General features: G+C 40.2%; 1 protein-coding gene across 2 annotated transcripts in view; it reads left to right on the top strand.

Annotated features, from left to right (window-relative positions):
- Positions 1 to 22,614, top strand: part of MXRA5 (matrix remodeling associated 5) — a 36,956-nt gene extending 14,342 nt beyond the window's left edge. The window contains exons 3-7 of one of the 2 annotated variants that reach the window (XM_030572198.1): positions 5,216 to 5,345; positions 5,570 to 5,960; positions 9,027 to 14,144; positions 15,533 to 16,433; positions 19,958 to 22,614. In XM_030572198.1, coding sequence (XP_030428058.1) covers positions 5,216 to 5,345; positions 5,570 to 5,960; positions 9,027 to 14,144; positions 15,533 to 16,433; positions 19,958 to 21,866 — 8,449 coding nt within the window. In that variant the 3' untranslated portion in view covers positions 21,867 to 22,614. The remainder of the gene's footprint in view (positions 1 to 5,215; positions 5,346 to 5,569; positions 5,961 to 9,026; positions 14,145 to 15,532; positions 16,434 to 19,957) is intronic. The other variant, XM_030572208.1, reaches the window with a different exon arrangement.
- The last annotated feature ends 430 nt before the right edge of the window (positions 22,615 to 23,044 follow it).

Here is a 23,044-nt window from a genome sequence, read left to right as displayed (position 1 = left end):
CAAATATTTGTTGCTAAAGGTAAAGTAACTATAAGGCTTAACGTAACTTTAAATATTTCTAGGGTTCCAAGCATCAGTGTTTGGTGTCTCTTTTACGTCGCATTTCTATTAATCTGACCTGGAAGAAGGGCTAAACTATGTGTTAATTATATTTTCTGATACTATAAAATTGTGATTGGCTGCAAATACTAGTGAGGACATAAAATTGACACAGAGGCCTTGAACTTGATCCAGATCAACTGAAGTCAGTGGAAAGATTTTTTCAGTCTCAACTGAGCGGGTCAGAAAACAGAATTTTCATGCTGCCAGAAATTCTTACATTTCAAAATTTGTTTTCAACCTAAATTGGGACTAAAAGTCAAAATATTGATATACTTCAGGGAACAGAAATTCCAAAATATTTTGATTCAGAAACATAGTTTAGAAATTTTTCATTAAAAAATCTCATTGTGTTCCCACAAAACCTTTAGATTTCAACAAAGTGGCATTTTCCAATGGAAAACTGTTCCATCAATTTTTTTTTACCAGTTCTAATCTTAATGGGAGTTGGATTTCCCCTATGTAGGTTAGAAACAGGGGAACAAATAGTCATTGTGAGGTCAATAACTGGAATACAGTAGTGTAAATGAGATCTAAGAATCAAAGTGAGTAGCACATTGGATATAAGGATACTGTACAAGATGATGGCAAGAACAGCCAATGTGATTTTTGACTACATGCACAAAAGTGTCATAGCATGGATCAGTCAGGCCCTGACCTTTTTCTATATGGTACAGGTGAGACCATACCGGGAGTACTGTGTACATTTCTGAGTACATCAGAAAACTAAAACTTATTCAGAGAAGAGCAACAAAAATTATATGAGGCTAGAGAGACTGATTTAAATGAATGACATAAAGTGCTCAACATTATAAACCAGATGCTCAGCTAATATAATTTTGTGTAACTCTATTGTAGATAATGGAGTTATACCAATTTTCACCCGCATCTTGACCAAGTGACTATCAAGGGGGAAGATATCTGATAATGGTTGTGGCTATACCATAGCTCTGGTAGCCATATCCAGTCAATGGATAACAACTTCTTATTTCCTACCCTTTCAGAGAAGTCAGTACAGCTGCCCTCTACCACCCGAGGGTTCCTATACATAAAGAAAATCCTCTCAGAGACATTTAAGTCAGAGTTATGACTGTTTGCAGTACTGAAGCAGCCCAAATTAGTCAGAGTACCAGAGAATCATGTTAATTGAAAGAGGTACACAAATCAGCTAAAGGGTTCTGATTTTTCTGGGGGCTGAATTATTCCCTGCAAACAGGATTCTTTAAGTATGTCTTTCCACCATGTATAGGAGTTCATACAATGGGCCACATTCATCTACAGGGTTTGATTGTTTTGTGCTGCTCTGGTGAAGCAAAGTAATCATAAACCCAACTGAACCTGATGATTTACAGGGGTTTACTGTGGTTTGGCATTGTCAGTTTGACACCCATGAATCTGACTAAATATTGTTTAAACAATTAATTATAATCCTGATTCTGCACCTGTTATGTTAGGTTTATGACATTGTAAATCTGAATTACAATGGTGTAAAAATTACATAAAGGATTGGAGAATCAGGCCCAGTAACTCCATTTATACTGGTGTGCCTGTCTCCTTCCAAACAGAATATTTATTTTAGTTTCTGCTTGCTGTTCTTTCCATCTGATGGCATGTATTCAGTTAGAATAGAAAAAGGTCAGCCACATATATTTCACCTCTCAATTACAGTATTTTCCACCTGCCTTTAATTTATTTGATTTAAACTCCTAGATGCTCATTCCAAGTTGAGTATCAGAGGGGTAGCCATGTTAGTCTGGATCTGTAAAAAGCAACAAAGAGTCCTGTGGCACCTTAAAGACTAACAGATGTATTGGAGCATAAGCTTTCGTAGGTGAATGCCCACTTTGTCAGACATCTAACAAAGTGGGCATTCACCCACGAAAGCTTATGCTCCAATACATTTGTTAGTCTTTAAGGTGCCAGAGGACTGCTTGTTGCTTATTCCAAGTTGAGAATGACTATATGCGTATTTAAGGTAAATATGAACTTCCTCTCTTTCCGTGTCTGGTCTTTCTCTTCTTCTGTCTGTGTCTATCCCTGCCATTCTCTCTGTCTCTCCTCTACTTTTCCCATCTAATTTCACTCTTTATTTTTTCTTTCTTGTCTTTCTTATTATTACTATTATTCTGTACTTTAGAAACAGTGGAACTGTAGAGCCATATTCCTGTACAGATGTTCTTTACCTCTCACACTAGCCACGAAGTGAAAATTATTTCATAATCTTACTCAGTTTCACTGCACTCAACAAGAATATTATAAATCAAGTCTAGTTGTGCAGACATAAGAAATTTCTTTTCTTGGGAGTTTTCAATGTCACTAATGGCAAGTTTCCTTGCTCACAGTAAAGGCAAGAAGGATTTGGTAGAATTTCTGCAGTTACAGTCACAGCGACACTAAAGGTTGAAATGTTGCTGGGGACTCCATAATGAACTTCCTAGCCTAAACTCCTTATATCATCCATAATCTGTAGTAACTTCCTTCTCTCCAGCCTTCCTGTTTATTTCTCCCTCTTCAAACTTCCCAATATCCTGCAAATAAACATTTTCCCCACCACTCTGACTACATCACCTCCTATTTCTACTGCCTCCCTCCACCACCTCTTTCACTCACTCACTCACTCACTCACTCTCTCACACGCACACTTCTGCATCAACTCTGAACACCTAATCCTTATTTTCAAGGTGCCACATGAGGCTGACTCAACCTATATCTCACCTTTGTCTCTACCTAGTCCCCACAATGTGATCTGTGCTCTGTCAACTCTTCTCACTTTGATACTTTTCCTTTTTTCACTCATGCCTTTCTGCCTTTTTTCCTATGCCAAGAATGACCTTCCGATTTAACTGTCAGTGTGAGGTATTGTGGTATGGCTTCTGAAAGGCAGCAGCAGTCAATGTAAACAACACAGTGTCTACACTGACACTGTGTCAACCTAACTACATCGACCCAAGCGCTACGCCTCTTGAGGAGATAGAGTTATTCAGTTAGTATAGTAGGTGAGTTACATCAGTGGGAGGTACATTTTTAGTTAAACTAATCTATAGTGTAGACCAGGCCTTATTCTCAAATGCAATTGTCTGATCTTTCAAGATGCATGCACAACATATGGTCCCAATATCTGTATTTGTTCAAGTCTCATCCCTTTCCTTCTCCTTACTTCTCAGCATTTCTTATGTTTGTCCAATTTTAAGTTCTCCAGAGCAGAGGTCATATCTTTTTATTTCTACAAACTTCCATGTAAAACCCTGGTGTTAGACAAATGTTTAATAATAATATGATTCATCTGATCTTTGTAATGGCATTTTCTATTAAAAACTGTTATAGGCACACCGAGCTAAATTTTTCATTGTCTTCGAAATTGAGTTTTCAGACAGTGCACCCATTAAAACAGTGAATTGTACATGCAGAGTCCATATGTACAAGCACAAAATAGTTAAGTATATGTGCAAAAGGGTACTTGGCTATACAAATATACATTTGTGTAAGCAGTTATTTGTTTCATGCCCACAGAATGAGTTTCTCTTGCATTATTAGTTATTTGTGCACACACTTTTTGCGGGCAAAACTCAGGCACTCCTGGCTGAAAATTTGGCCCTTTAGATCAAGAATACACTTTTGAAAAGCACTTATGTGACTTGTGAGGCCCAAGATCCATTTTCAAAAGTGTTTTAGGTACTTGAGTCATATTTTTAATCTGGACATTGATTTCAGTGGCAGTTAGGCAACTCAATTTCTTTAGGTGCTTTTCAAAATCCCACATGGACACCTATCTGCATCTTTAAGCACCTAAACACCTTTAAAAGTTGAGCCCTAAATCACTGTTGAAAATGGGACATTATAATCCATTTAGTCATTTCTGAAAACGTTAACCCAGCAGATAAGTTTTTCTTATAAAAGTGGCTTATTCAATGATGGTAGCATTACACTGGTCTTTGCTATACTTTAAAGTTAGCTTTTCAGTAGTGCAAATAGTGTTTGTGCTAGGGAGTAAAGTTTATGCATGTTTGTTGTTGCATGTGTTTTCAGACTGGAAAATGTTCTTCATAAGTATCATTAAAACAATAGATTTAGGAAGAAAACATTTTCCAAATGGAAATGGATGATTTTGAAATCAAGAAATAGAAGATACAAAACAGATAATTAATTTGCCATCTATAAAAGGACTAAAAATGTCTTTTAAAAAAGCCTGAAATCTTTAGCAAATTCATCAAGACCATACATCTCAGTATCTAAATGTATCACCTCCATGCTCCTGATATTCTGCTTTTCCTGAAAAATAATGTATTACAGCAGTAGAAAAAATGAAAAATCCACTTTTAAAACTTGGGTGCCTAATTTAGAGTTCCTGGTGCTCAGGTCAGCACTGGATGTTCCTGCATTTGGCATTTGTGTGCCCAAATGCAGAACCGGATATCCTAATTTAAGGCACCCAAGTTGTCAAATGGAGCCTGATTTGTCAGTTCAAAAAGCTGAAATGAGTTGTTTTCAAATAGCAAATTCTGTCTCCCTTACTTCTCAAAAGAAAGCTCAAAAAATTTTGTGACTGGAAGATGAGTATCTGGATTTTATGTCAGTAGTTAAATATCCAGTAACATGTGGTAACAGTAGGGCAAGCAGTTGAGCTAGTAACTGTGGTTTTTCGATTCAGGAACTGCTTGGCAAATGTCTATTTTCAAATAGTCCGCTTCACAAAGCTTCATTTGTTTAGCATTAGTTGCTTTATTGGCAATCCTGCTATTGGCAATACTGCGGTAGTTTGCCAGTCTCCATACTATCCTAGGCCGGCAACATGTCATTAACTTATACCATTCCCATAATGAGAATTCCATGGAAAAATATACTAACTGACTTCTCTTAGAATTTAAACTCCCATTTGCTTTTACTTTAAATTATGGCTAAACTAGCACAAACTGAGTTTAACAAAACATAATGTAAATATGGGCTAAGTATACTTGGCCTTATCAAAATGTTTACTGAAACATTTGGTCCTTTAACTGCATATTTTAGGATGCATCCAATGTTTCCTAATAAGTCAGGTTCTATTAATTTAGCCTTAGCAATCCATGAGTCTGTCATGCCTGAAATATAACTGAATATGTTGTGTTTTTCCCCCCAGGTTTAATAGCATACAGTCCATATCTGAAAACTCATTTTCAGGACTTACAAAACTGGAATTGCTCATGATTCATGGAAATGACATCCAAAATATACCCAATGGTGCTTTAAAAGATCTCATGTCTTTACAGGTAATACTAAGGTGTTTCTAAATATAATAAATTACAAGTTATACAATGATAAAAGACTGAAATAAGTAGGTTTTTTAATGCTTCATTTATTGTCCAATAGGTTATCCATTTTTGTTCCAAATACATTGAAAACTTTGGAATTACATGATTAATAATATCCATTAATGGCTGATGTTATTCTGTTACTCTGCTCTCTGTTTCACTATTAGGTATTTCTTTTCTAGGTATTCAAAATTAGCTACAACAAGCTAAAAGTTCTAACAAGCCAAACTTTCCAAGGACTTTCAAGCTTAATGAGATTGCACATGGACCACAACAGAATTGAATTCATCCACCCGAATGCTTTTAATGGATTAACGTCTCTGAGATTGCTCCATTTGGAAGGAAACTTACTCCAGCAGCTTCATCCCAACACATTTTCAACATTTACATTACTGGATTATTTCAGACTGTCAACAGTAAAACACCTCTATCTGTCTGAAAATATCATTAGGACACTGCCTGCAGGGATGTTTCAAGGAATGCCACTCCTGGAGAATGTTTACCTTCATGGGAATCCCTGGTCCTGTGACTGCAGCTTGAAATGGCTGCTGGAATGGGATAAGAAGTCTGGAGGTGAGAAAAGATCAGTGATTATTATATTCATTACAATGACAACATTCCAGTGATATGTCCTCCTTCTGCTGGGCACATGAAACCACTGGTTATTCTCTTGGCTGTACTGCTTATATATGGTGACTTCCTAAGGACTGCGCTATTTTTTCCACTATCTCGCAAACAAGAAACATTCCAAAAAGTAATGTGATGGAGAAGTAATTATGAATTTCAGGCAAAAAGTCTGTGTTTATTCATGAGGGAATCATAGTCACAACTGAGTTAAAAACATGATTTCTAAAAATTGTAATTGGAATAAAAAGGTGGTAGAACACACTATTAATAGAGAAATAAGATCTATCCATGGCACAGAAGCCAAGGAGCTGGCTTTGTTGCAACGAATTCAGCTGCAGTTAACACAGAGGAAATTAAAGGCCATTTCTGAGAATGGATTGGGAGGATAGTCATACCCAGGTAAACCTCAACTCAGGCAAGAAGAAAAGAAGCTCAGAAGTTGAAAGTCTTATGAGGAGGATCAAGAAGGCTGCAGTACTGGGAAGGGTCAGCTAGGTCAGGAACTCACATAAGTGTGGGATTGGGGTTATACCAACATGAAAAAGAACAGGTAGAGGACTCACAGGAGACTGTAAGAGTTGCTGTAGCTGACTGCGCATCAAGAAGGGACTATTTTTCCTCAGGAAAGTTGATGCAACTGAAGAGGTTTGGGCAGGGTTAGTGACAAGGTGTGAGGGCTGCTTTCATTGAGGTGAATCAAAAGATTTATAGCACTTGGGAGCAGGTTTAGCAGATGTAATCAATCACAGCAGATTCTGGTGGCTTAGATTTCCTCATACAGTGTGTGGCTTGTAGCACTTTGTTGAGGGTCACGTTGTTACAGATCTTTGTGCTGTAGAACTTTATTATTATTATTGTGAGGGACGGATACCTAACAGGACTAAAATGATTTTATCTTTAGCTTTGTATTTAGATAGTTTGCCTTCTAATAGTCTGATTAATTGTCCTTAACACACATCAGTAGATGTGTCAAATTATTTTAAATTGTCCCATTTCACCTAATAGATATTAGCTTTCCTCTGCACTTGCACTAATTTAGGCTCAACCACTGTGTTAAACACTCTTTTCTTACACAGTAATAGTTTGCCACAGTTTTTATTCAATTAGCTTTGTTTTCTAAATCAGCATTCTAGTGCTGGGAATTACTTTTGGATGTAGTAAGCAAGTTATTCTTGTGATTGTCAAATAGATGTAACTTTTATGTTCAGTTATTTTTGTATAAATCCTTCACTGACTTCATTAGAAGTTCTGTACATGCCAGCGTATGGGCATAAATATTGTTAAAGTGGTCATTTGAGATTTGAGGGTGCTTCCTTTTTGTGGGGCAACAACTAATTCTGGGCTGAATAAACTCTGAGGCTGAAGGAGCTTTATTTGTTTTTTAAAATATCATAATTAATAGTCTAGTTTAATTTGAATTGGGAGTGGGGGAGAGCTTTACATAAAAGGGCTGTCAAACTGAGAAACAATCCATTGTTTAAATAAAAAAAGTTTTAAAACTCTTTCCTCTTCCTTCCTTCATCCTATTATCATCCTTTATTTTCCTTACTCATTTCATCTGTTTTATTCACCCACCCCTGCTCCCTCACTAGAAGTCTGCATGACTCTTGTACCCAGAATAATTGCAATATAGTTTGTTTACACTGAGTTTCCAAATGGAATTTGGAGGAAGCAGCTGGGATTCTACTAACCAAAATAATGTGAATACAAGTATATGGCTGAAGAGAAGGGTCTTGCTAGCCTGTATGGAGGGAAGGATCCTGACAAATAATAGGATTTCCCTTTCATAACTTCAACAGCCCTATTTTCTTTTCTGTTTGGTATTTTTCCCCTTTTTCTTCATGTAAATTGTGAAGACCGTACAGAAATCAGTCAGAGCAAAGGGATTATGGCAGATAGAGTAGAAAGGTTTGCATAAATACAGTATTATTATTGAGGAATAAGCATAAAATGTTTACGTAGAACACAAACCCCAAGCCCTCACAGCGTGGGGAACTGCATAAATTAAAAAAAAGTGTTGTTTTCCCTCAATAATTATGTGTACCATTTTACTCTGCATCCCTGATGATTCCATTTCAGCCTAATTATAAATAATCTGCTGGAACATTTCATGAATGAAGAATGTGTGCTACATTTCTCAAGTAAACTCTACAAATATTTTTTTTTAAAGTTTGTGACTGAAGACCTTTGCATGACTTGCAAAAAAACATTTAAAACTTGTTTTAAATATGCCATTTGTAAACCTAATAAAGTTTCTGTAAATATGTAATAATCAAGTAACTATTCAACTATGTTCAATATTTTCCACAGCTTGGCCTTGACTGTTTGTAATAGTCACATAACAGTCACATAAATCATAATGTTGAAAGCTTAGTGTAAGCGTTCTACAGATGTTCACCATATCCATTTGTATGCTCCCATTTTTGTCATCAATTTACAAGAGAAAATAATCTAATTTCATAGTTACCATGCTGCATAATATTGGAGACATGAAACTCCCAACTTTACAAAATCTTGTTTTTCAAATTGTTTTATTCAATAGACTTAAGTAAATAAGTACTTAGGCACAACTTATCTGCTCTGCTTAAGCAAATACTCATTTGCTTGTGTGAAAAGGTGTGCATGTTCATTTTGTGGCCACAGCACAAACACTGACATGAAAAATTAATTTGTGCTATATAGATAACATTTTAAAAAATGGCCTTAGATTCATCGATAACTAGGTGCCCAACTTGAGAGATGAGGGTCTGATTTTCAGAGGCTTAGAGCATTCAGACTTCCCATTAAAATCAATGAGAGCCATGGTTGCTCAGCAGCTTTGAAAATCAGGCCCTTTGTTGTATCAAGTCCAAATCTAGAAACTAAGGCACCCAAAATCAGTGGCCACTTTGGAAAATTTGGCTGAAGATATGTATATTCTTACAACATTCATTTAGCTCTCTAAAAAATGCTAGAATTCTATGTCAGAATTCTGTGTTGGTCTCTAACATGTATCTTTTTTTTTCCTTCCAGGTGTATTAAAGTGCAAGAAGGATAAAGCTTATGAAGGGGGTCAACTCTGCCCTAAGTGCACCAGCCCAAAACAACTGCAGAAACAAGATATTCAAAACTTGAAAGATCTTTCCTGTAAGAAACCTATTATACAATCCCAGTTGAAACAGAACAACAGCATTGATGAGGAGGAAGATAGGGACAATTATGAACTTCCTATGGAGGCATTTCAGCTATCTCCATGGAACATTACTCTCAATATGACTGATGAGCATGGGAACATAGTGAACTTAAACTGTGAAATCAAGAAACCAACAGACTCTGCCAAAATTCAATGGAATCAAATCAATCCTCAGGAAATTGATATCAATGCTACAGTTTCACTTGATTTTGAATGCCCAATGAAACGAGAAAACTATGAAAAATTATGGAAACTTATAGCTTATTACAGCGAAGTGCCTGTTAAATTACAAAGGGAACTCATGCTCAGCAAAGAGTCTAAAATAAGTTATGAGTACCGGCAAGATTCGGATGATGATGCCCTTTATTACACGGGTGTCAAAGCTCAAATACTTGCAGAACCTGCCTGGGTTATGCAACCGCTGATAAACATCCAATTAAATAGACAGCAGAGCACAGGGCAAAAAGTGGTGCTGTCTTTTTTTACCCAGTTTTCTCAAACAATTCAGATGAAAGACATAAGGCAGCACAGACGAAGCTGGGTGATGATAGAGCAACCTCAGAACTCAAAGACAGCCCAGAATGTTATTGAAGGCTCAGACTGTCAGCTGAGATGCAATGTGAGAGCATCAGACAGTCCTGTCATCCAGTGGGTGCTGCCAGATGGGAGTAAGCTGATAGCTCCATTTAATCAGAAAGACAGTAGGTTTTCCATCCTCAGCAGCGGCCAGTTAATGATAAAAAAAGTGGGTTACACTGATTCTGGTTTGTACCACTGTGTTGCCCAAGTGAGAGATGATGCAGACAGAATGGCCTACAGAGTTTTAGTGCAGCCTCCAGTCATTCAGCCCACTGACTCTGATGTAATGAGGGTTGAAAAAAACGTAGGGGACCCAATAGTTTTGCCCTGCAGTGCAATTGCCATACCAGATGCACAGCTGAGCTGGATCCTTCCAAGCAGCCATGTGCTTAATGATTTGTCAAACTCATCCAAAGGGTATATGTCTCACAATGGCACATTGTTAATTCCAAAGAGTCATATCAGTGACAGCGGGTATTACAGGTGTGTGGCTGTCAATCAGCAGGGATCAGATCAGTTTGCTGTTAGGGTATCAGTAAATAAGATGGTATCTGACAGATCATCCAAAAGGATAAGAATGAAGAAGCGTCCAGGTTTGAAAACCTCCGGAAAAAGAAGAGGGGAGGTGATAGAAGATGAAGGGGGATCAGGAACAGAAGTTCCAACTGAATCCCAGCACAAAAAGAACCATCTGAAGGACCATGAAGCATCCATTAAACAAAAGAATGACCTTATGCCTGAGGTTCAGGTTAAAAAAAACAAGAAAGGCAGGAGAAAAATGAAGTTATGGAAAGGTATAGATAGAACCCCAGACAGCAATGTTGCCGAAGGTCGTCGGGTATTTGAATCTCGAAGAAGAATAAATATGTCAAACAAACAGATTAATCCACAACACTGGGCTGACATTTTGGCAAAGGTCCGTGGGAAAAATCTTCCTAAAACAACAGCAGCAGCAGTCCCTTCTTTAATGACTGCATTGCCGTCACTCATGCAAAAAGCCACTACAGCTCCGTCTCCTATGGTCAGTCCCCCCGAGATGCTTTCTCTAGAGACTGCAGCCAATGGAGAAGAGTCTTCTGCAGATGTATCACACTTGGGTGAGGACAAGATCTTCTCAGTCACTGTTTCCCCCACCATTATAGCACAAGATTTTAGCCCAGAACAAACAACTTCTGCTCAACTCACATTAATGAGCACAGAAACTGAGCCCTCCATAGAACGCCAGTCTTTAGGAACACCTGGAAGTATATACACCATAGAACCATCCTTTGTGTGGTCTACGTACCTTACTCCAATCTCTCCAACTTTACACTCACATCACTCATATGATCAGCAGCATGCTGATGTAAAGACTGATTATTCACCAGTAGCAGAAGAAGGCATTAGCACGGTCACTAAAGAGCCCCTGGATGAACAAACAACTACCTTGCCCAATATTCAAAGCAGTTTTCACACAGTGGAAAATGCAGTTACAACAACACTGTATACCACAGAGGAATCTTCTGCTTCTGCTGAGCTACCAGGGCATGCTACTGTCCTTGCAGAACCTCAGACGGTTGTAAATCTCCCTAGCATCTTGGAGACAGATGTACAGCACCGTGAAGTAGATGCAGATTCCATAAATTCCTCACCTTCTCAGGGTGATAAGATCAGCTATATAGATTTAATAGCCACTACTACTATTTCTTCTTCTGCTTCTCCATTTAAGGATTGTGTTACTAGAGAGAGCAATGTCATAAAGCATCAGCACAGGGAGGTACCTACAGATCAGACTAAAATTACAGACATTGACTTAAGCACAATCTTTCAAGTTTTCACAACATTTAATGAGGAGCCACAGACCAACAAGGATATAGAGACTCAGGTAAGAGTGTCTAGTAGCAGCTATGGGAGCTCTGAAGGAGTTGCACATGAAGATATGTCTGTTTCAAAATCAGACTCCACATTCACTCTGGCAAGTACCATTGCTCCTCTTAAAAAAACAGAGTCAATAACAACTGCTGTTTCATTTGGCAACCTGACCACTATGGCCGAGGTTACAACTCCCTCTAGAAAGACTACTACCTCTAATACACTACTTACCCAGCATCCCAGAAGAAGACCTTATGGGAGAAGGAGATTAAGACCAAACAGAGTTCGACAAAGACCAAAACCTATTTCTTCTCCTGCTTTTACCACAGAGGAGATGCCTGTTATTCACAAAACACCTAAAATAGAAGCTGCTACTAGAAGTTCTCCTGAATCTGTTGTTGAGAGTGATCATAAAACTGATGCTAAAATACAAATTAAGAAACATAATCATTTAGAGATGATTTCTTCATTGGTTACAGAGGCAAATGTATTAGAGAGGTTGACCAACATCAGAGAAACAGAGGCAGGTTTTTCACTTAGGCCTACTGCTTCTCTACCTGAAACAAAACATTCATCACTTTCTAATACTGATGAAACCCAGGTACTTCCTGTGACTACAGCTATCACAACTGCTTCATCATATGGTGGACTTAACACAGTCTCTGTTACAGAGTTACATTTGTCCCAAGAACCAGATCAGAAGACAACCTCAACGTACCATACACTAATTAATGTGTCTGAAGAAAATGTCATTAAAACAAGTTATGAAGTTACAGATGGTAAGGCACAAAAAACAAGCAGTTCAGTCTCCACTGAGTACATTAATAGCCTGCTTAGCCCTGGTTATTCAGTAACTCCAGAAATTCGAAAAGATTCCATTCCTCTTGGATCAAAAGTTGGAGAGAATGGAATCAGCCCAGGAGTATTTCGGCCAATACCTCCCACTGTGCTGCATTCAAGTGCTCCTGTTGGCACAGTGGAAAGTTTTAAGGACCTGTCAATTTCAGATGAACTTCAGAAGCCTTCAAAATCTTTAAAAACAGCTACAGTAACCACACCACCTCAACCAACAGAATTTGTGACTGTATCCTTTCCCTTCAGCACAACAAGATCTGAACCTTTCACACTTATAGAAACCAGGAAACCAATTATTGTTCCTGTACAAACTTGGACAAAAACAGTATCATCTTCCTGGGACAAGAAGGAAACCAACTCTCATGCATTTGATCATGATCAAATTGCTATATACACAACTGAAAAACCTGAATCTCCAGTTGCAACCATTGACTTTGTTCGATTTACAAAATCTGATGCTCCTCCCCCATCAGTTTCAAGCACTTTACATTTGTCTGTTCATTCTTCTACCAAGCAAAATACCACATTCAATCAAGTAAGATTTCCAGAGACCAAAGGAGTTGAAATTGATGATACAACAATCACACACAGCACAAGACAAAACGTATTTTCCACATCTTATTCAAACCAAAACAGGATTAAAGAACAACACAAACAAGAGCAATTTAAAGAGACATTTGGTCTCATTAGCTCTAACAATAGTTTATTGTTAAATCCAAACTTTCCCCATCAGTCAGCTGGAATGGTACCGATCTTTAACCAACAACCGGCTGTAGCAACTCCAAAGCATATTCCAGTGAGAGGGACAAAGAGGCCACCATATCTCGTAATACAAGGATCATTTCATCATTTTATAACTCAACGGCCCCTCCACTATACCAACAAACCAGAGATAACAGCATATGCTGCACACACAACACAGGACAGAAAAACCTATGCTCCTCAAACAGAGCCAACCACTACAACGACAGCCACTCCATTATACAGACCTATCCCACTTGCTCCGGGTAGATTTGGCAATCAGGGACAAAACAGATACAATGTTCACTCCAGAGTTTTTGGCAATAACTATATTCCTGATAACAGAGGCACAGTTGGGAGACTACCGAGTCAAGGAATCCCATATTACCCCAACCCTGGAAACTCCTTTGTCTTCAATAGAACCAGAACATTTTCACACTTAGGAGTGAATCCTAAACCAATGATACCTAGTCCACTTCCCCCAGTAAATACAAATGACAGGAAAGCCATCCAAGTCTCATCTGCTGGGATTACAATGCAAGGCACTGTTCTAAAGGCCACAGCTGTTCCAGTAGTGCCATTGTTCCACAACTCAAGTATCACACCGCCAGCCACAACTACTTTGAAGAGCACTCTTCCATCATTCATCTCTCAAAGCATCAGACCTCAAATATCCTCTAACATTCAGTCCTTCAAAAGTGTCCATTATAATAATCAAAAAGTCCCATCTGTGCCTAAACTGGGAGGAATTATGCCAAATAATTCTAGTGTAATTCAACTTTCAACTAACTTCAGGGCACATGGTGAAAGACCTAAAATTACCACGAAAGGTCCTCAGAGCTTATCCATCCTTGCTGAAACAGATGCTGTTATCCCGTGTAATGTAGTAGGAGAACCCAAGCCCTTTGTTACTTGGACAAAAGTCTCCACAGGTAAGTTAGTTAAATATTTGATCTGCCATATAGCTGTAAAAGGGGACACATACAGTAACTTCCATATTAAAACAAATACAATAGTATTGTACAGTAATGATCCAAAACACTATATAACACTTTTATCCATGTTAATAGTTTGGACCACTGGGGTATTTTAGTCTTTTTTAAGGCAGCACATGGATATGAGAAAAACTTTCACTGTCTGCTACTCTGAAATAAAAATGACTTTTAGGTTCTTTGCTAAAAGGCAGGGCTGGCGCTTCCATGTAGGCGACATAGGCGCTCGCCTAGGGCACCAGGATTTGGGAGGGCGGCATTTTGCAGCTTTTGGCGGCAATTCAGCAGCGAGGGATCCTTCCACGCGCTGGGTCTTTGGCGGCAATTCTGTGGCGGGTCCTTCACTCGCTCCAGGACCCGCCTCTGAAGTGCCCCGAAGACCGAGAGCGCGGAAGGACTCCCACCGCAGAATTGCCAGCAACCAGGAGCACGGGAAGGACGCCCGCCTAGGCAGGGCCGGCTTCAGGCCCCAGCAGGGCGCTCTGCCGGTTGCCGGGAGGGCAGCAGGCAGCTTCAGTGGACCTCCCAAAGGCATGCCTGTGGAGGGTCCGCCGGTCCCGCGGCTCTGGTGGAGCATCTGCAGGCACGCCACGCTTGGGGCGGCGAAATGGCTAGAGCCGACCCTGCGCCTAGGGCGCCAAAAACCCTGACGCCGCTTCTGCTAAAAGGTACTCAAGTGCTTGATCCAAAATCAATGCTTTATTGACCTTTGGATCCATCTGTCAATGCACTATAATTTTTAACATTAAAAGTTACTCCCACTAAAAATGTAAAATGCAGGGGGAGGAAGGAAATATATCAAAAGAACACGCTTGGTCTTTAAGAGATCCAGGCATCCAAGTGTGCATGTTCTCCTAGACTGGAATTTATGCAAGAGGAGCCTAGGGGAACTGATTAGTTAGGAGAGTGCTTCAGAGTTCTTTATGTTATATGTCTAGGTATACCAGTAAAATGTTTCTGGAAATCATGTGAGAGGTTAATTGACCCCCCCCCCCAAAGCATTAAGAGGATATTGTACTCTGAGAACCTTTTTCCACTGTTTTTAAGTCTTGGAATTATTGGATGGTTAGGTTGGACAACAAAAACTCCAGGGCCAAATTCTTAAACTAAAGCCACAGGAGTATATCAGAAGGCAAATATCAGATTTTGCCCATATAGATCATTTTTACTGGGGAGTCTGTTATCCCCATTCATCTTCACTCCTAGCTTCTACTTTATTATTGTTAATATGCAGTAAATAGAGACTTTCCATAAATGTCTTTCAGTGCAATGTTGTCTGTTTTAAGAACAAACTCTCCAGTTTTCTTTCTTTTGTCCTATCCTCCAAGGAGCTCTGATGACAGCAAACACAAGGATGCAACGGTTTGAAGTCTTGAAAAATGGCACATTCATTATCCGAAATGTTCAACTCCAAGACCGTGGGCAGTACTTGTGCACTGCTCAGAACCTGCATGGTGTCGATAAAATGATTGTCCTGTTAACAGTGACAGCCCAGCAGCCCAAAATGTTAGTTTCCCGCTACCGAGATGCCACTGTTTATTTTGGCGACACAGTGGCAATGGAATGCCAGGCCAATGGGATCCCAAGCCCACATATTTCATGGATTTTACCTGATAGGAAGATATTGCAGACAATAACCACCACTGAGAGCAGGATAATGCTCCATGAAAATAGAACTTTGTCTATCAAGGAGGTGACGTTTTCAGACCGTGGAGTGTACAAGTGCATAGCTAGCAACACTGCAGGAGCGGACAGCATAGCTGTGAGGCTTCACATTGCGGCATTACCCCCAATGATCCATCAGGAAAAACAGGAGAATATTTCCTTGCCCTTTGGTCACAACATTCACATTCATTGCACTGCCAAAGCAGCACCCCTCCCTAGCATCCGCTGGGTGCTCTTTGATGGCACCCAGATCCGACCCTCCCAGTTTGTCAATGGGAATTTATTTGTCTTCCCCAATGGAACACTTTACATACGGAACGTCTCCCATAAGGACAGTGGGAGCTATGAGTGCATCGCGGCTAACATGGTGGGGGCAGCTAGGAGAACGGTTCAGCTCTATATGAAGAAGCAGTCATCAAATGCCAAGATCACTTGGAGCTCTCCACAAAGATCAGATGTAACCTACGGCAGCACCCTGCATCTAGACTGCAGTGCTTCTGGGGATCCCTGGCCCCAGATATTATGGAGGCTGCCTTCCAAAAGGATGATTGATTCTCTGCACAGGTAGATTGCTATTCATTGTGGCCTGCTTAAATTATTCTTCCAATGAGGCTAATGCAAAGCCCATTGAAATAAAGAAGAGTATTGTTATTGACTTGATTTGATAGGAGAAGAGTCGAAAGCAAAAGCTATTTTAAAATAATGACACTAATAAAATGGAAAAAAAAATCCAATTTAAATCTATTACGGTCACACTGCCAGGGTAGTAAAGAACCAGGCTGTAAAAGATTTTGATTAGCGCCCTATCAAATTCATGGCCATGCAAACCACATCATGGACCATGAAATCTGGTCTCCCCTGGTGAAATTTGGTCTTTTGTTTGCTTTTACCTTATACCAGGGATCGGCAGCCTTTGGCATGTAGCCCCTCAGGTAAATCTGCTGGAGGGCCGGGATAGTTTGTTTACTTGCGGCATCTGCAGGTTCGTCCGATTACAGCTCCCACTGGCCACATTTTGCCATTCCAGGCCAATGGGGGCTGTGCAAAGCAGCGGTCAGCATATCCGGCGGCCTGCGCTGCTTCCCCACAGCCCCTATTGGCCTGGAATGGTGAACCACAGCCAGTGGGAGCTGCAGTCGGCCGAACCTGCGGACGCTGCAGGTAAACAAACTGTCCTGACCAGCCAGCAGATTTTTCTGATGGGCCACATGCCAAAGGTTGCCAATCCCTGCCTTATAGTATACATATTTCATGGGGAGACCAGCGTTCTTCAAACTGGGGGTTCTGACCCAAAACCAAATTACAGGGTGAGTCGCAAGGTTATTTCAGGAGGGTTGCAGTATTGCCACCCTTGCTTCTGCACTGTGTTCAGAACTGAATGGCCAGAGAGCAGTGGCTGTTGGCCGATCACCTAGCTCTGAAGGCAGTGCCCCGCCAGCAGCAGTGCAGAAGTACTGGTGGCAATACCATACCATGCCACCCTTACTTCTGAGCTGCTGCCTTCAGAGCCTGGCAGCTGGAGAAGGCAGCAGCTCTGAAGTAAAGGTATCAACTGCTGGCAATGGCTCTGCCTTCAGAGCTGGGATCCTCGCTATCCAGCTACCCTGCTCTGACGGCAGTGCCACCACCAGCAGCAGCGCAGAAGTAAAGATGGCAGTACTGGAACACTCCCTACAATAACCTTGAGACCCCCACACAACTCCTGTTTGGGTCAGGACCCCTACAATTACAACTCCATAAAATTTTAGATTTAAATATCTGAAATCATGAAATTTACGATTTTTAAAATCATATGACCATGAAATTGAGCAAAATGGATTCTGAATTTGGTAGGGCCCTATCTGTGATATAAGTGACTCTGGGGTCGTACAGCATTTCAGTGGCATCTAATTGCATACCTGGAATTTGCCTAGTACTGCAGAGACACCTGTCTGTCAAAGAAACGTCCTTCCTCTTGGGAAATGAGAGACTGATTGTTTTGGGGGGACTGTTATGAAATGGTTCTTTTGGGGGGGATCCAGTGTGTCACTATTGTATAAGATTACGACAGACTAAATGGAGCATTCTTAACTCCTTTATGAAAAATATAGATCTTTCCCAAATATTATATGTAATATTATTATTTAAAACATATTACAGGTTCAGGAAAAAAATAATTAGGATGTTAAATCTAGGTTCATCTTTACAAAACTGGCAACTTTTCCTGGTATTGAAAATATATGGTGTATTGATAGGGTTAAAAATCACTGAAAATGTCTAGTCTGGTACATATGAATATGTATAGGCCTAGCTGGGTGCCCATAACTTTGGTCAAGCTAAAAAGGAGCCATGGATGCTCAGAACTTCTGTAAATCAGTTCATTTATATCCATTACACTAATTCTTATGCTTGCATAATACTTCTTTTCCAGCTAGTCCTAGGTATGTCATTTAAAATGTTGGGGGTTTGGAAGTTATTTTCATTTTGCTATGGAACCTTTTTGCTATGAGACCATTTGAACTTTTTTTGCAAAAAAATAGGAGAGAAACCCACCCCAGAATAGCCAGTACCCAGTATTTGGAGCACTCACTTGGGAGGGGGGAGATTCCAGTTTGAGTCCCTTCTCCAAATCAGGTAGTGCAGGAACATTCCAGGCAAGTGTCCTAACCACCAGCCTATAGAGTCTGTCTCTCTTAGTCTCCGTCCCCCCGTTGGAGCCTTTCCACTTTATATGAATAAATATTCATTAAATCACAGAGAGAGAATGACTCTATGCAGGACACTTACATGACAGACCCATCTTCAAGCCCGAGTGTGAATCAGGGAGAACAGAGATTTCAACCTGGGTCTTTTACATCCTGAGTGAGTATCCCAACCAACTGGCTATTCTGGGTCTCTGAACATTACGTGGAGGGAGGTGTATACACTGACTTCATTTATTTCATTTTCCTGTTCTGTTCTGTCCCCCTTCCTCTCCCCCAATCAGATGAGCCCCATTCTACTGTAAGCCATTTTGTCTGTTTGACCCATTGAATAGAAATGACCTTAGCACAATTTCAGTGCTGAAGAAATAAAACCTCCCTCAATTATTTATTTAAATAAGTACAGTCATTCTAGCACTAATAAAGGCTTGTAACTAGACCTGTGCAAATACAACTCTACGTAGGTTCTTATAAGAGAAATCTCTCTTTAATGCTCATGGAATCAAACCACACTACCACTATAATAATAACTCTCACAATTTGCAATAAATACCACTGATATGTTTTCCCCAAAACATAAATTTTCCACACAGATATGTAAAATGCCACTCAATCATTCACTGAGCTCCATAGACAGAATGATGAGAGAGATTTTTTCTATTTACATGCTTGCTGCCTGATAATGCCAGATTATTTGCCAACAGCATTCCTGATTAATGAACAAGTTCATCATGGTTTATTTCATGATGACATATTTAATATTTGGGCTGGCTGTGAGTATTATCCACAATACATTTTTATACCTTTTAGCTATAGCAACAAAATGGCATTTTGTATAGTTTGTGTAACAATAATTCCATCCTCCCCTTAGCCATCATAAGATCCATTATAAGGTGATTAATTTTGTGTACAAATATATAACTCTGTTTAAAATTTACTCCGTGAAATTGTTCTGAAAGTTTAAAAAAGTTGTATGGGAATCCATAGGAAGTAATACATTTTGGTTCATAATTAACTTGAGTATAATATTCCATTCTCCCCATAGTTAGGGTATGTAAATGCATGTATATATAAATTAATGTTCAGTGTTACCATGTCTGAATATTACTGTGTACGGTTGATGTACTCTACATTAAAAGAGTAATAGAATAAATCAAAAATCCTTAACTCAGTAGATTGGTACATTTAAGTTCAGAGAAGAATTGTTTAGTTGCAAGTGAACAGAATTATTTTTGTATTTTCTTTCCGGTGAAAAAATGGTAAAAATTTCTAGTATATTCTAATTACCTAGCTATAGCAACACTGCTATTTTTAATGGGGTTTTCTGTGAGTTACAGTAAATAATAAAATAAATAAAATACTGATTTTGCAGCTCATATCACATTCTCTTTTCTTTCCCCAAATTAGCTTGGAGACCAGAATCAAGGTGTTTGGCAACGGGACTTTGGTTGTCCATGCAGTCACGGATAAGGATGCAGGAGACTATCTGTGTATGGCCCGCAATAAGATTGGAGATGACTATGTAGTTCTCAAAGTGAACGTGATGATGAGACCTGCCAAAATAGAACACAAGAATGAGAATAACCACAAGGTTATGTATGGTGGGAACTTGAAAGTTGACTGTGTAGCCACTGGTCTGCCAAACCCCGAGATCTCCTGGGGCCTCCCTGATGGCAGCATGATAAACACCTTCATGCAGTCAGATGACAGTGGAAACCGAGCAAAGAGATACGTGGTCTTTAATAATGGAACACTGTATTTCAATGATGTGGGGCTGAGAGAGGAAGGGGACTACACCTGTTATGCTGAGAACCAAATTGGGAAGGATGAGATGAGAATACGGGTCAAAGTGCTGGCTGAGCCTGCAACGATCAGAAACAAAACCTACTCTGTTATTAATGTACCCTATGGAGACGTGGTCACTGTGCCTTGTGAAGCCAAAGGCGAGCCCACCCCCAGGGTGATATGGCTCTCTCCAACCAACAGGCCCATTCCTCTCCTGTCTGACAAATATCAAGTGTATGGGGATGGCACCCTCCTCATCCAAAAGGCCCAGAGATCTGACAGCGGCAATTATACTTGTGTGGTGCGGAACAGTGCTGGGGAAGACAGGAAAATAGTCTGGATCCAAGTCAATGTTCAGCCTCCCAGAATCAATGGGCATCCCAACCCAATCACATCTGTGAGAGAGACAGCCATGAAGGAGAGTCGGAAACTTATTGACTGTAAAGCTGAAGGCATCCCAGCTCCACGGATCTTATGGGCTTTCCCAGAAGGAGTGATCCTGCCTTCTCCCTACTATGGGAACAGAATTACTGTGCACCGCAATGGCACCCTGGACATCAGGAGGGTGAGGCAGACAGACTCAGTGCAGCTCGTGTGCATCGGGCGGAATGAAGGGGGAGAGGCTCGGCTGATTGTACAACTCCTGGTCACAGATCATTTGGAGAAACCCACCTTCAGGGACCCAGTCAATGAAAGGATCACTGCCACGGCTGGGCACAGTATCAATCTGAACTGCTCAGTGCACGGGAACCCTGAGCCCAGCACATCTTGGATCCTTCCCAATGGCACTGAGCTGCAGAGCGGCAGCCACTTGCAGAGATTCTACCACAAGAGGGATGGGAAATTGCACATCAGTGGCCTCTCTGCAGTGGATGCTGGGACTTATCGCTGCACGGCCAGGAACTCAGGTGGCTACGCGGAGAGGGTGGTCTTCCTGAAGGTAGGTCTCAAGCCAGAAATCAGCAACCAGTACAACAACCTGGTGAGCATCATCAATGGAGAGACTTTGCAGCTCCACTGCATCATCCAGCCAAACCCCCGAGCACACATTTCCTGGACACTGCCCAATGGGATGGTACTAGATGGCCCTCAAGCCATGGGTCGCTTCTCCCTCCTAGAGAACGGCTCGCTCACTGTGCGCAATGCCTCTGTATTTGACAGGGGCACCTACCTGTGCAAGGCAGTGACAGAGTATGGCACCTCTGTTATGAATGTCCCAGTCATAGTGATAGCCTATCCACCTCGGATCACCAGTGAGCCAGCACCAGTCATCTACGCCAGGCCTGGCAATGCAGTTAAGCTGAACTGCATGGCCATTGGGATTCCTAAAGCAGAAATAACATGGGAGCTCCCAGACAAATCGCATCTGACAACAGGAGCTCAGTCCCGTCTGTATGGTAACAAATTCCTTCACCCTCAGGGGTCATTAATCATCCAGCAATCTACACAAAGGGATGCAGGCTTCTACAAATGCACTGCTAAAAATATACTGGGCAGCGATTCAAAAACAACTTATATTCACATATTCTAAAGTTCAAACAAACTCCTTTGACTAGACACAAATGCCCAGTCACTGCCAAGCAAATGCAGCAGGAAAGTACTGTTTGTAAGCAAAGCCAGAGACACAAAGGGCACAAAAATGGGATTTTAATTCTCATTTTCATGAGCAGTACATCACTGCTTTTGTAATGACCATGATCCTGCAGCAGAAAGAGACAGCGAAAATACTTAAATGAGGGGGCTAACACAATTGTTTACATGATGTAACGTAATTTCTCATGGCATTCCATAGCACCTGAGACCTAATGTACTGTACACATACCTGTTGATATTCCAAAGCTATGCCTTGGCTTAACAAGCACTTTAAAAATACCAAAGAAGTATTAACTGTAATAAGTGAGCTACAGTGATACAAGTGCTTTATTATTTTGTAGGAAAGACATCAGGTTTTTTATCCCCTGCGGTGCATTTCATAACCTAGCCTTATAGAATATGATTACTAACCTTTCTATTAATTCTTCTATCTGCTATTCCAGATCAAAGATTAATTTAGCAAATAAGAGTGATATATTTCTAATCAAGGACATTCAGACTGTAATGAATGAATCTTTTCCAGCCAGTAAGGATGCTCCAGTTGAATTCAATTATTATATGTTTTATATATATTTTTAAACCAGACTATGAGACTAGAAAGAACAACAATGATTTCTCTCATTTTATAAATTATTGGTCTTTACAAGACTCTGATACGTTACTGTATTTTATAATGTTAAGGTCAGTATACTGTACATTTTATAATAAAAAGTATTTTCCAACCAACTTTTTTTCATGTTTTCATGGTAATTCAGACAAATGCTAGCTGAAGACAACGTAATTAGTATGAAGTAAAATGAGAAAATATAACAGATTGTTAGATATAATCTTCATCCTACCGAATATCATTTCTGAAACTTGGCCAGCAACCTCCCATGTACCCCATCGTGGTCGAGGGTCAAGCTATAGGCAGCCTGACTCACTTTTCCCTCCTGAACTGTTCAAATAAAACTCCCCTTTAAGCTTTTTCTTGGTCAAAACTAGCCATCCTTGGGGACTAGGTTTATTAATATAAAATAAAACTGCAGATAAAACTCAATCTCTACAGTCCATTTCTAAAACCACACAGTACAAGGTTTCTCTTCCTCTGCCCAGGCCTTCCTGCCTGAGGGCTTT

Source organism: Gopherus evgoodei, chromosome 1 (assembly GCF_007399415.2).
Source record: "Gopherus evgoodei ecotype Sinaloan lineage chromosome 1, rGopEvg1_v1.p, whole genome shotgun sequence".
Taxonomy (NCBI): domain Eukaryota; kingdom Metazoa; phylum Chordata; order Testudines; family Testudinidae; genus Gopherus; species Gopherus evgoodei.
Note: the sequence above shows the minus strand (reverse complement) of the source record. Positions and strands in the feature narration are given on the sequence as shown.